Source organism: Amblyomma americanum, chromosome 5 (assembly GCF_052857255.1).
Source record: "Amblyomma americanum isolate KBUSLIRL-KWMA chromosome 5, ASM5285725v1, whole genome shotgun sequence".
In the NCBI taxonomy this organism is placed as follows: domain Eukaryota; kingdom Metazoa; phylum Arthropoda; class Arachnida; order Ixodida; family Ixodidae; genus Amblyomma; species Amblyomma americanum.
The window spans coordinates 198,700,359-198,714,983 of record NC_135501.1 but is presented as its reverse complement, the minus strand read 5'-3'; the positions used below and the strand labels follow the sequence as shown (position 1 = coordinate 198,714,983).

At 43.6% G+C, this 14,625-nt stretch overlaps 1 protein-coding gene across 1 annotated transcript in view; it reads left to right on the top strand.

Annotated features, from left to right (window-relative positions):
- The window catches only part of LOC144134505 (uncharacterized), a 30,387-nt gene that overhangs the window by 9,232 nt on the left and 6,530 nt on the right, over positions 1 to 14,625 (top strand). Inside the window, exons 4-10 of the mRNA XM_077667413.1 lie at positions 1,864 to 2,004; positions 3,000 to 3,179; positions 6,872 to 7,031; positions 8,678 to 8,776; positions 9,302 to 9,444; positions 11,749 to 11,761; positions 12,207 to 12,515. Coding sequence (XP_077523539.1) covers positions 1,864 to 2,004; positions 3,000 to 3,179; positions 6,872 to 7,031; positions 8,678 to 8,776; positions 9,302 to 9,444; positions 11,749 to 11,761; positions 12,207 to 12,515 — 1,045 coding nt within the window. The remainder of the gene's footprint in view (positions 1 to 1,863; positions 2,005 to 2,999; positions 3,180 to 6,871; positions 7,032 to 8,677; positions 8,777 to 9,301; positions 9,445 to 11,748; positions 11,762 to 12,206; positions 12,516 to 14,625) is intronic.

Sequence of the window (14,625 nt, the reverse complement as noted above, 5' to 3'; positions counted from 1 at the left end):
TGAAGATGTTCATCTTCACTGGATACTTAAAAGAGTGTGTTCGTTCAAGTGAGTGGTAGTTAATGAAAATGTTAGTTTGGTTGCTGTCAATGACTTTTGCTCGTGAGCTAAATACTATTTTTTTGTCTTTGCTTGAATTAATCGTTAGCTTGTTGGCAAAAAACCAGCTTGAATTTTTTTCAATTACGCGTTTGTTTTTGCTTCTCAATCCTCATGGTTGTCAGCTTTAACTATGACCGCAGTGTCATCTGCATACATTAAAATAACAGAACAACTTAGGACCTTCGGCAAATCATTCGAGTATAACGAAAATAACGTGGGCCCTAAAACGGATCATTGAGGAACCCCGGTCTGCAAATATTGAAGTGCTGATATAATGTCAATGATAACAACAGCTTGTGGACGGTTTTCAATGTAAGTGGAAAGTAAGCTGTAGGCTTAACCACGGAATCCATAATGGTTTAATTTGTTGAGCATAATAGCGTGGTCCACGGTATCAAACGCTTTCTTTAAATCAACAAATACAATGGCGGCCAGTTTGTTTTCATCAGATGCCGTTGAATGATGTTTTCGAAATCCACGTTGCTGTTGACAGAGTAAGTATATTTTGCTAAGAATTTGCAAATATTCCTGGTTAGAATGTTTTCATAAATATTATCAACACTTAGGACAGAAATGGGTCTGTAGCTTGACGGGTTGGATCGGTCTCCATCTTTGTATACCGGGACAACTTTGGCAATCTTAAGCGCGGAGGGGTACTATGCACATTTTAATGAATGATTAAAAAGTTTGCATAATATGGATACCAAGATATCGGTGTTTTTCTTAAATATGCGTGCGTAAATTCCGTTCAGTCTGGCAGATTTATTGCCCGGTAAACCGAGAATAATGGATGTAATTTCATCGGGTTCCATTTCAAACATTCCAAAAGTATTGAGAACTGGATTGGATGCAGCATTTTGTTGTTGTGATTCAGGGAGTTGAGCAGCCAATGATGGGCCGATATTGGTGAAAAAGGAATTAAATCTTTCTATAGTATTGCGATCTATTCTCTCCGGGAGAACACGGCGCAAACTGGCTTCATTTATTATTTTCCAGACCTTATGTGAATTGCCGAAAGCCTGTTCAACGAGACGCGTGTAATAAGCTTTTTTTTTTCGTGCCCTCATCATCGACGCGAGAAAACATTACCTTTGTGTTGGGGGGAGGGGGGGGGGCGGCTTCCACTTGCGGTTTCATGAATCCTTTTCTTTAAGAACGGCGAGGATTGGCTCAGTCAACCAACGGCATAGTGGCGCTTCGTAAGAGCGAACACTAATGAGTCTCGATAACGCCACAATTACCAGTCGTTGTGGTGGGAACACTCCTTCTCTTGTCTTTTTGGACTGTTTTTTTCTTTCAAGTTTTAATGTACGAACTGGCCCGCATTTCAACCCTTCTGCATCCTAGAACAGATTGTGAAAGTATGAAACTTCATTTCAAAGGCAGTTTACTTTTAAAACTCCGCGATACGTTGCGCGTGGGAGTCAGCCCCAGCTGTCGGCATGGAGCGGGAGTGCGACCCATATATAAAGCCAAAACAAAACAGACCGCACCACAACAACGGCCTCTGCAGGCAGGAGGGGAAGGCACAATTTCCAGGTACAATACTGCATGGCCACGGCGGAATATCTGACGCCAAAAGTGATCCGAGTACGGCCACCATTTTAAAACAACGCATAGGAAATAATTGTTGTAATGAAGAGTCTGTATAGTGTAAATGGAGAGAACGTTAGATAGCCTTGTCAATTGTTGTGCCGTAATTTCGCTGTCCCTGACGTGAGCTTGCCTGTTGCCGCCTGTCCTTACTGCTGCTGCTGTCAGATGACCAACCATACGGACCAAGCAGCCAGGCGCATGCTGGCGACCATCCACGTCCCCCTGGCCGGTCAGACACCCACGGAAAAAGCTGCCGGTTTGTACCGTGCATGCGTGCAGCTCGGATCCAGCCCTCTTAATTCCGAGGTGGGCCACCTTCTGTTTAGAGGCAGTACGATTCGCAGCGACCTTCTTTTCTTAAAAAAAAAGTTACGGGATTTTTCTTAAGTTTGCTTAATAAGCGGGAATGCGAAAGCATTTCCCTGCCTTTTCTCCCTCCATTTTTCATGTTTTTATTTTCTTCAATCTTTGTTTGTTTGTTTTATTGTATTGTTATTCTTTTATTTTGTTTGTGTTTATTATTACTTTTATTCTTTCTATTTATTTTTATTTTTCATTTTTATTTATCATTTTTATTACTTTTTTCCATTTCTGGTTTTTATTCCCTTACATATATGTTGCTTATGAACTGTTGCTTAATCAACTTTTACATTTTTGTTTTAATTGCCGTAAACTTATGATTGACAGTTCGTATGGACAACTTCCGCCCACAAACTTTCATCACAACTTCTGTCCACGCCACTCATGAGCGAAGAAAAGCTTTCGCCTTAACAGTCTCGAACACTCGCTGGTCGAAACTTTGCTATACTCCTGCCATTGCCAGGCATCGTCTCCGGAAAGCAGGATCTTAGTTTTTTAGAGCGAGAGCTCTACTCATCAGGGTACAACTTCCGATTTCAAAGTCGATGAGACAATGACCATCAGCGCCTCGCAAGGTCAAACGGAACTCACCTTAGTCGAAATCAAGAGGAATAAATGGGCTTGGGCAAGGGGTGTGATTCGAAGGCAAGATAACCGCCGATCCTTAAGGGTAACGGAGTGGATTCCAAGAGAAGGCAAGCGTACTAAGGGGTGGCAGAAGGTTAGGTGGATGGATGAGATTAAGAAGTGTGAGGGGCTACGGTGACCGCAGCTGGCAAAGGACAGGATCAGTTGGAGGGACATTGGAGAGGCCTTTGCCCTGCAGTGGGCGCAGTCGAGCTGATGGTGGTGACGATAATGGCATAGCTTTTCACCTCTACGATAGTTTCTATGCCGCTTGTTGCTTTCACCGCTATTCAGCTGTCTTGCTCTTGTTGCAGGTGCACCTACTGAAGAGTTTCTTCTCAGACTTGGGCCTCGACTTCGCCGATACCTCCAACGACCCCAACTTCGACATGCTCAACAGGATTGTGAGGCTGAACTTCGAGTTTGGCTTGCAACCTTTCGTGATGTTCGGCCTCTTCCGGAACGTCCCGAGAATCGCTAAATACACATTATTCGTACGTAGGATTCTGTTTGGTGACTAGAGTAGATACAATGCCGGCCTCCCTCGCTACACTACAGGGGAAAATGGTATTGCGGTTACTCATATTAAAGGCAGCTATTCCAAGTGCTGCAGTGTGAAAACCATTGTGTCCCTAGGAGCACAGGGCATCGGCCCATCATTGGGAATATATTGACAAATTGTGGTGCTTTGTGGGACCGGTCTTTGCTAATAATATCGGACATTGGCCATGGTCCGTGCTGCTTGCGGTGGTGCATGATTAACAATAAAAACATTAAAGCGGTCATGGAACCAGACACGCCGTAAAAAGTATCTTGCGAATCATTAAAGGGGGGGGGGGAGGGGTATGGCACGTTGTCCGTCATTTTTGTGCCTACATATTTTGCCACCGCCAGTAACTTCCTCGTTTTTTTTTCGCCATTTGTACCATAATAAGCACCCTCGAAATAGAAATTTGTTTGACGATCCTTTGGGTGTTTACTTGAATAATCGCTTCATTTCGGTGTTACTACTTTAGCCAATTATGACGTACTAAATTGTACACACCCTTGAAAAAATGAACCGCTTCTTTTTGCGCTGAAAAACTAACAAATTGTCTTTCTTAAAGCCTGAATATACGATTTAGACCGAGAAATATTTCTTTCCGGTGGAAATAAAAAATCAATTGTAATAGGGTTAATTCCTTATCGCAGCTTATTGCTCATGCGCCAAATTAAAATTTCTTGAAAAATGAGGTGATTTGGCGCAGCAAATATTTATTTATTTGTTTGGCAGCTTGCGGGTCTGGCAACTGTCGTGGCAGTGACGTCAATGGCGCCATGAGTGTGCATCTCACGCTATCTTTAAATCGTCATATCTTTTTGGGTATCGCACTCTATGCGACTCCATGTAGCTCCATGTCGCTCCATGTCGTGTCGTGTCGGTATTGCGCTTACGCGCTCATGGCGGCACTCAATGACGGAAAAACAATAAAGCTAAAAATAAACTTCGGGTTCAGTGTAGTTGACCGATTAAAGTTACGCCTCTTGTGACCTGAAGGCGTAAGTTTTCGCCGCGGCCACTATTTAGCTTTGTAGGAGGAATGTTGCATTGGGGAGTTCCCGAAGCGACACACGATCTATGAGAGACGCTGCAGTGGAAGACTCCGGATTAATTTAGACTACCTCGGGTTATTTAACGTGCGTTGATATCGCACATCACACCGGATTTTTCGTATTTGGCTTCCATCGAAATACGGAGAACGCTGCTGGGCTCGAAACTGTGACCCTTGAGATAAGCAGCCAAACGAGCTAGAGCGATTGAACAGCAACGCTGGTTTAAAAAGCAACGATTGTTCCCTGGACCCAAGCAAATTTATAGATGGAATTCACCCCGAAAAAAAGTGCAACCGAAAATTTGTGGTCTACATCGGTGACATTCAAGACACATTATTACTGTCCCTTGTGTCCCTCCGTTTGCATGTCTCAACCTTTTCATTTCAACTACAATTTTTTTAGCTTGGCTTCCTCCTCTTATGTACTCGATCCAGTCTTTCTTCCCTCGACGTTAGCGTTACCGGCTGTTCATTTTCTGCTGAACAGTTCAGCCTTATTATTAGTTACTGGCACATGAATTCCAACCAGTTCCGATTATGCTTGTATTTTTCTCGTCGTCCAAAACTGCTACCACCACTTATCAAAGCGAATGTGCTTGCGTAGTAACTGCATAGATCGTCCCAGCTAAAAGTAACAAATATTTTTTAAATATTGTTTCCTTGTCGAGTGAAGCAAATTCATGGCTGTCGAGAATAGCATGGTCTGTTCAGCAGAATTTTTTCGTTCCGAAAACGTATTTATATGTAAAAACAGATTAAGCAACATGTTAAATTTGGTTGTAACAATAAATCTGACTACTGGAAACTCATTTACATTCAACAAAAACCTGATTAGCCAACATTTTAGGCATCGGTGTCGAATTTCACGTGGTGATTCATGTTTACTAATGTCGTGCGCATCATACTATAACAAAAACATCCTCCGAATTATTTTAGTGTTTCAACTCCTTTAAAGCCACTAAAAATACTTAATAGTTGGAACCTTAGGACAAAGATTTGAGCAGCGGTTTTTCAAGATGATATAAAAGTTCTAAATTGAGAATCATCCTGCAGCCGAGGTTTCAAAGATTATATAATTAATATTTGCGGATAACCTTGTAGAAGGAGAAAAATTATCGCATACTAGGCCACGCGAGTGTCAACACCACTCTTTTTGACTAGGCTAGGACCCTGTATTTTTTTTACAACCATGGTTGCCTTTAGTTGGGGCCCCCTTGTATATCTGCATCACCGCAGACTATTCCCTTCTCCAAGCCGCCGCGGTGGCTGAGTGGTTATGGCGCTAGGCTGCTGGCCCGAAAGACGCGAGTTCGATCCCGGCCGCGGCGGTCTAATTTCGACGGAGGTGAAATTCTAGAGGCCCGTGTACTGTGCGATGGCAGTGCACGTTAAAGAACCCCAGGTGGTCGAAATTTCCGGAGCCCTTCACTACGGCTCCCTCACAGCCTGAGTCACTTTGGGACGTTAAACCCCATAAACCAAACCATAAACCAAACTATTCCCTTCTCCATAGTCTGATATATAAGGATTCACTCCAATTACTTAAAACTGTGACATCGTACCTTAAAAGCCGCCGCGGTGGCTGAGTGGTTATGGCTCTCGGCTGCCGGCACGAAAGACGCGGGTTCGATACCGGCCGTGGTGGCCGAATTTCGATGGAGGCGAAATTCTAGAGGCCCGTGTACTGTGCGATGGCAGTGCACGTTAAAGAACCCCAGGTGGTCGAAATTTCCGGAGCACTTCACTACGGCTCCCTCACAGCCTGAGTCACTTTGGGACGTTAAACCCCATAAACCAAACCATAAACCAAACTATTCCCTTCTCCATAGTCTGATATATAAGGATTCACTCCAATTACTTAAAACTGTGACATCGTACCTTAAAAGCCGCCGCGGTGGCTGAGTGGTTATGGCTCTCGGCTGCCGGCACGAAAGACGCGGGTTCGATACCGGCCGTGGTGGCCGAATTTCGATGGAGGCGAAATTCTAGAGGCCCGTGTGCTGTGCGATGTCACTGCACGTTAAAGAACCCCAGGTGGTCGAAATCTCCGGATCCTTTCACTACGGCGTCTCTGATAGACTGAGTCTCTTTGGGACGTTAAACTCCCATAAACCCTAAACCAAACACCGTACCTTAAGTCTAATAATTCGCCGCAGTCTGTCCCGCGCCCTACTTGACAGGAAAATGCCATCACGAAAGAAACTAAGGTAGCAGACCGTTGCGGATGTTACGCAAACGACGTTTCTTTAAGCTGCGAGTTTTTAACGCCAGCACAGAGTAGTGCCCCTACAGGAGATAGCACGTATCAATTTAGATTACCTGTAAGAACGAGATGGTAATTCCCTCTTTGTTGTTTGCCCATGCGCAGGAGCACTAGATGTCTCTTTGTGTCTCTTACCTGTTACTATTCCGATGCGACACCAATTAATTAGACAGGGCTTCCGTCAGTCAGTTCGACAACTGTTTGGACGTTTACCGCTGACAGCGCTGTCAGTTGTAATGTTATACATGATTAGGACGAAAGGCCACTGCTGCTTCGTAGCCATTCCCACATGACCAGGTGAGTAATGAGATCTACCGTCTCTCTGCTGCAGATGCGCATAACCAAAGAGGACCAGGACTGGATGCGGGATAAGCACCACTTCGTGAACGACACATTCAGGGCGGAGTTGTACCAAGGAATATTGCGCGTGTACGACACAAGCCTTGACTGGGCGCGGATCGTAGCACGGATCGTTATCGGCGAAACCGCTGGTGAGTGGACTCGTTGTGAGCGATTTAGAAGCAACGCGACAATTTTCTTTCACTGGGCAGTCTTTTTCTGAAGAGTACGGAAAAATAACTGACCTCTCACTTCGAAAATGCTGGATTACATAGACTGTCATTAGACCTCAGTCAAATATAATGTCTGTGAACAAATCCTTAGGGTGTATTTGGAAAACATTGACTTATATGACCTTAGTTTTCGTAGACATTGGTGTATAATCTTCTGTCTGGTAGTTCCTAGCTTGATTTTTTTTCTACGAAGAGTCTGCAGACTTCGAATAAACAAAACAGAAATAACTAAAGGGAGTCAAACATAACGAAAACTTCATGACGGTCTACGGGTAAGAAAGAGGAGTGATGTGATAATTTATGACGACGCTTGTAAACCATGTGTACAGCATTCAGTTGGAAATTATAAACTCGCATTTGTTATTTCAAGCGGCTGAAAATGCATAAAGATGTGAAGCACGCCCATATTATTTTAAGCCTTACTGAAAATGGTCACAGGTGACGGTCTCCTGAACTTTTGCAGTAGAACTCGGATCTCAGTGACTGCGCTGAAGCGACTCGGTTGATATTCCAGATGAAGCTCAGGGAGCACAGTGACGGCTCTCGGAAGGATTTGAATGAACTTGCTTTGAGTTTGCAAGTAAAAGTGAATGGAATGGGCTGACTCTACCGGCCTTTGTAGCTTTTACTTTGGAAGGCAGTCTAAATGCATGGTCGTTTTAGTGCCTATTCTAGTATAAACTTCGTTTGAAACATTATAGCAGACATTCTCAGCCAGTGAAGAACCTAGCACAGCAAATATAGTAAACCACTTAATTACAGGACTGACTGTTTTTTTAATATTATAATGAACGAGAAAAACAATCGGCAAAATTATGTAAGCAGTTATGATGCTAGAAGCTTTGAAGCTGCATTGCTAGGATATTAAGTCCATATGATATTTTGTGAATTAGTCTTGTCACTGTTTTCAGTTCTATATGTGTGTTGCTTCTTTGGGCGGCGCAAAGTTAAGTGGGCGCATGAGATTAAAAAGATAGTGGAGATAAGGTAGCCTCAGCTGGTCAGGACCGGTTTATTTGGAGAGAAATTGCAGAGCTCTTTCCCTGCAGTAGGCGCAATAAGGCTGATGATGATGCCTCTTTGATTGGTTTGCTTTCTAAACCGCTCATTGGCACCAGTTTTTTTATGACTATTGCTTGTACAACTTTTACTTCGGCTATACGCCTTTCTTTTCAAATCACATGGTTTCGATGGAGCACAAAGTTTTGCGCTTTCAGAGATTTGCTTTTAGGTTTGTCCTCAGAACAGTTTGTCATATTAAGTGTTTTCATATGTGCCTAAATTGCTGACATTCTAACATTTTGTTTATTTTCCTTGCTTTTGTCGTATTTCACGTGCAAATGTTTTCGCAGTTATGTGTATGTGAAAAACTGCAACTCCTGTCTTGGCGTGCGTCGACAGTATGATTAAATAAAAAAGTAAATATAAACGCAATCTCCTTCTTTGTGCCATATTGCCAACCATAAACAGAGGCACTGTAAAAAATTTAAATTGCGCGAAATCTGCATGCGGTCTTGAAAGAAAAGCAAGTAATCTCGAGCTGTGATCGTCTTACTTCCCTGCAGTGCTGGATTTGATGGACGACCTTAAGGAGGAAAAGTTTCCGGAGACTATGACAACTGTAGAGGAACTTGGAAACTATACGCAAAAGATCATCTCCAAAGGTACGCTTGTTTCCCATTACGCCACGCTTCCTTTGAAGATGAGAATACACTCTGAACAGAAAGGAATAAAATGGGAGTAAACTGCCCTCTAGCGCTCTCCCTTTCATAAAAGAATGTGCACTAGACGAGAGCGTACTCCCTTTTTACTCCCATTTGGGTGTTTTCGTGTTTAGGGTGTACGGGGAGAGCTGACTAGAATGCCGTTTTCTCTACGTAGGAACCACAGTATCGGAGTCTCTAAGTTAGCTGCATTAATCTCGGTCTCATAACGAAATTTGACACGAAAGCAGTGTTAGATTTTACTACGAAATCAGTGCTACTGTATTACCTTCTCCCCCTCTCACGCACAAACACTTCACGAAATCTGTCTGGTGCCTGTTGAAGCCTACAGACCAAAGCGAGGAGCATCCACCCTTCATCAGACAACTATGAGCTGCCCAAGCACCTTGGATCCACCGCCCAACCTCACCCTGACCAACCTTCACTCTCTATAAACACCATCTACCAACCAACTCTGCTCCCCAGACGTGGCATATCCACCATCAACTCCACCATCCACCACCAACATCCACAACGTCTCCTCCCACTATAAGACCACGCAGCAGACGAACGAGAAAGCGCTGCTGTCCACAAGCACCAGCCAGCTCTTCAACCCACACAACCCACCTGTCTGAGGTGGCGCCCACCCAACCGCCGTCACCATCCAGAAAAATTCAGTCGCAGGTGTGAAGCCCAGTAAAATACAACAAGTAATCATCACGCAGGCTTTCCTAAAGGCTACTCGAAAATAGAGCATACCCACAATATTGATCAGGTGATAGAAAAATGGGCAACATAAAAACAAGCCTTGTATATAGCCTTCATAGATTTGCGTGAAAGCATTTGACTCAGTCTAGATCTCAGCAGTCAGGCTGGCATTACAAAATCGTGGTGTAGAAGAGTCATATGTAAAAATGCTCTAACATATCTATCACGGCTGCACAACTACCATACTCCTCCATAAAGACTAAAATTGCGACAAGGAAGGCCAGGAAAGGAGACGCAATATATCCAATGCTATTCAATGCCTCTTTACAGGGTGTATTCAGAGGCTTTGATTTGGAACAGTTGAAGAGAAGAGTAATTCGAATACCTTAGTAATCAGCGATTCACTGATTACATTTTTTTGCTAAGTCACTCAGGAGATCAATTGCAAATATATGAATAGCTCAGATAGAGAAAGCAGAACGGTGGATCTAAAAATTAATATTAGTAAAACCGAACTGCTGTTCAACAGCTGCGGAAGGGAACAGAAGTTTGCGATTGCTAGAGAAGTGCTGGAAATGGTAGGTGAGCATATAACAGCTGCTTCTTACTGGTACTCAACTATGGGGCAGAAACGTAGAGGCTAACAAAAAGTGTTCAACTTAAACTAAGTACAACACATCGAGCTATACAAAGGAAAATAATAGGTGTAACGCTAAGATACAGCAATAGGGCAGAGGGGGCCAGGGAGAAAACGCGGGTTAACAACGTCTACGGACGCAATCAAGAAACAATGGGATTGGGCAGGGCGTATAATGCAAAGGCAAGATAACACTTCTGTCAGATCCGCGTAAACTTTCGCGATTTTCCGCTAAATAACAGTCTAAACACTTCATATTTCAAGACTACTACTACTACAGTGTGAATGCTTGACAAGAGCGAAGGATGAAGCTACGCATATTTTGTAAGGAAAATAATTGTACAACAATGCGCCAGTTATCTAGTTTGCGAAGGGCGAATCTTCAACATACCGTGCACCGTGAAATTGCTTCCGAGCGAACATTTTCGGCGGTGTGCAGCTTTTGCCTGGACAGCTTTGTCGTTTACTGATCTGTGCCAACTCTTATCGCGTCAGCGATCTGTGGAGAGAGACTGCAGAAGCTCTCGAAATGTACGCAAGACTCAAAATGAAGTAAATAGCATCGACGCTCATTTTAGCGCTAGTCAAGAGCGCGCCTGGCTAGCGATGGTGAATTCAATGGTTCGATTCCTCGCTCCGCTGCTCAGTTGTTTGTGCCGAGAAACTTCGTAATAGAAGGAGTGTATCTGCTCCTGCAGAGGGCGCGCGCTTTGCCAGAGTGCAGCCATTCTGGAAAAGGGAGTGGAATATGGGACAACAGTATAGTCCATCGAAAGGAGATCCCAGTGCTCCATCATTTCAAATAGCGTAACCAGTCAACGGTTTCTCAAGGAGGCTGCCTGTCCTGTCTGATTTTACTGCAGCGAAGACAACCAAATGCACCGCGTCTTAGACGTTCAGCAGGGAAGGCCAAGGAATTCAGACAGCCGACGCATTCGAGCTTTGTTGTAACTGGCTTGGTGACACCTGCTGAAACGTTCCTTCCTTCTTTCTTTCTTTCTTTTTTTGTTCCTTTCTTTCATTCGTTCCTTCTTTATTTCCTTCTTTCTTTCTTCCTTTCTTTCTTTATTCCTTTCTTTCTTTTCTTTCTTACTTTCCTCCTTTCTTCCTTTCTTATTTCTCTTTCTTTCCTTCTTTCTTTCGTTCCTTCTTTATTTTCTTCTTTCTTCCTTCTTTCTTTCCTTCTTTCTTTCTTCCTTTCTTTCTTTATTCCTTTCTTTCTTTTCTTTCTTACTTTCCTCCTTTCTTCCTTTCTTATTTCTCTTTCTTTCCTTCTTTCTTTCGTTCCTTCTTTATTTTCTTCTTCCTTCTTTCTTTCCTTCTTTTTCTTTCTCTTTCCTTCGTTCCTTTTCTTCTCTTTCCTTTTTCCTTTCTTTCTTCTTTCGTCTTTCTTTCTCTCTTTTTCTTTCTTTCTCTTTATTTCTTTCTTCCTTTCTTTCCTTTTTTTTATTGATTTCCATTACAAATAAGGGTGTAGGCCGAGAGAAAAGCAGATAGTGCGCAGCTTGAGAGGCCCTCGACACCCTTTACATGTTGCAGCTCGGAAAAGCATGGCATAATATGTACACTGTGACACTTTCACAAACAGGTTCCACGTCTAGGTAATGATAAGTTGAATTAGTAAACAATGACCATGAGATGTGCACTTGTTGCCTCTTCAAGAAGAAAATAATACAAACGTGTAGAAGAAATAATGCAGGGGAAATATATTACAGCTTATACAGTCATACTTAAGTACAGGAACGATAATGAGGGTGGTCAAACGGGCTAGTTGGTAGCTCATATTTGGAAAAACAGCGCACATTTAGACACGGACAGAGGCAGATAAAATGACACAGCGCTGTCGGTATATCTGCCTCTGTCCGTGTATAAAGGCGCGCTGTTTTTCCAAGGAACGATGGAAAGCCTCAGATTCTTAAGGGTTCATGTTTCTTGGTAGCTTTCCCCGAAGAGCCGTTCACATCTAAATGAGAGTATTCGCCGGTGATGCTTGCACTATCGCATTGCATAACTAGAGTCTCCTTATATACCGCTCTCCTCTTCCAGATCAGTGGGTGTGGGCGATCCAGCACTTCACGAGGCGGGCGTTCACAGCTCAGGACAACGTGATGCTATTCGACAAGGCTCCGGCTCTCGTCGGGCTGATGATGAACAGCGCCCGCCTGGCGCGCTACGACGCCCGGGTGCTGTTGGCCTGGGGCCTGTTCCGCCGGCTCCTTCCACTAGCCCACGGCGAGTGGATGAGGAAGCACGTTGCGGCCGACCAGCGTGTCGGCTTGAGCATGGAAGACCACTGCTTCGAGACCATCTCCGGCATAATGTCGATGGCTGTAACGCACCACTACATGAAGACCTGTGCGTATTCTTCACTTGTTCCAGTGGTAAAACCCGCCGCGGTGGTTCAGTGGTTAGGGCGCTCGGCTACTGATCCGGAGTTCCCGGGTTCGAACCCGACCGCGGCGGCTGCGTTTTTATGGAGGGAAAACGCTAAGGCGCCCGTGTGCTGTGCGATGTCAGTGCACGTTAAAGATCCCCAGGTGGTCGAAATTATTCCGGAGCCCTCCACTACGGCACCTCTTCTTCCTTTCTTCCTTCACCCCCTCCTTTATCCCTTCCCTTACGGCGCGGTTCAGGTGTCCAACGATATATGAGACAGATTCTGCGCCGTTTAATATTTTCAAAAACCAATTATTATTATTCCAGAGGTGACATTGTAGGCTTAGAAGGCAGCTATAGGTAACCTTGTGTAAATGTACTGAACGCGTGCAAAATGGAAACGTTGGTGAAATGTAGCTGGTGAATAAATGCAAATTCATTGATCCTGCAGCGATAACCTAATAAACGACCATCGACACTCGTGTCAGGGATTAATTGCTGCTTATAGGCATATATGCCAGCGCATGAACGCGAAATTATTACCATTGAACCCGAAGCGGCTTCATAAATATACAGGGTGTGATTCAGCTAACTTGCGACAAGACGAACACACTCATTCGCGCTATAGTTTTAGAATCAGAGCAGCATGACGTTCAAAGCGTAACGCAAGAGCAGGTCCTGATATATTATGCGATGTGTATAGTTGGGTAATTAGTCATTTTTATTTAGTTAGCAGTCTACTTATTACATTGTGTGAGCATTTAAAAAAAGCTACAGTCCGGGATAAGCAGTTTTGTATCATGTCCCGTTCATGTATGCTCTTCTAAATTTACGGAGGTTTTATTGCAGCGCTCAACACTAAAAAAGGAACAAATCTCGGGATTGCAAGATACTCCGCCACCATTTTATGTCCTCGAACACGCTTTGAATGAACATGGATGCCCTTTCCCGTACTCTTAGCGAATGAATAAGTTTTCGGTAATAGTGATAGATACGAATCAATTGCCATAGCATGCTCTTTCAAAAGTTATTAAACAAGTATTGACGCCCAATTTTAGTAGCATGTTTTCTTATTTTTGCAGTGATGTGGAAGACATTACTAACCATGTTTCACCACGTAGTATTTGGCGAAGAGCGCTAATCTGTAATCGAGAATTTATCTCATGCTGTTTCGGTTCTCATGTTTGTTTTTTTTTCAATGAATATCAATCAAATAGTTGAAAAGTTTATCAGGGAGCACGCAAAACATGGGGCACTTAGGTTTTAGAAAGAAACCTTGAAGGCCTTAGAGTCGAAGCACTTTCATTAACACTTCACTGATATCAACATTGCCCTAAGAGCTCTATATATCAGCTGCTATGCAAAACTAACAGCACGTCAGCACATTTTCTGTTGCAGTTAAAAACATGCTGTAAGAGATAGAGGAGCACGCTTCCATGGATTTTGTGTTCATGATCTCGTCTATGCTAATTTCTTCGTTTTAGACATGGTCCTCAGGGAGACCCCGTAAAATTTGTCTAGGGAAGTCACACCTGGGCACCTGCCGGCCAAGCCAGATGTCTAAGAGGCCCAGTCAATTTTTCTATAAAAGTTTTACACAGCCGCTTTTGAATCTTTTTTGGCGGCAGCAAGAAATGATTACATAGTTAGCCGGGACAGCGTGTGTACAGCTTACACAGGACAGGGCCAGCTGGAGGGATACAGGAGAGGCCTTTGTCGTGCCGTGATTATAGTTAGGCTGGTGATAATGACTGTGATAAAAAATTGAATCAGTTGAAATCCACATTCATGGAAGTGATGCAGCATGATTTTTTTTCGCCACGGGCTAAAGATGTTTATAGCAATATTTGACAAGTTATATGTAAAGCGGTTTCTTATTAAATTTTGGTACTTAGCTGAACGCGTTGTAAAAAAATTGCCACCGGCTTAATGGCACTCTGAGGAAAACAGCGCTTATTCGACACGCATAGCAACCATGAAACCTTTTTGAAGTATTGGCAAAACTTAGATGTAACACCCCTGAACTGAATGGGTGTACATGCATCATGCGTTCTGCGCCACATACCTAAAGCAGCTTTGCGGTAACCAT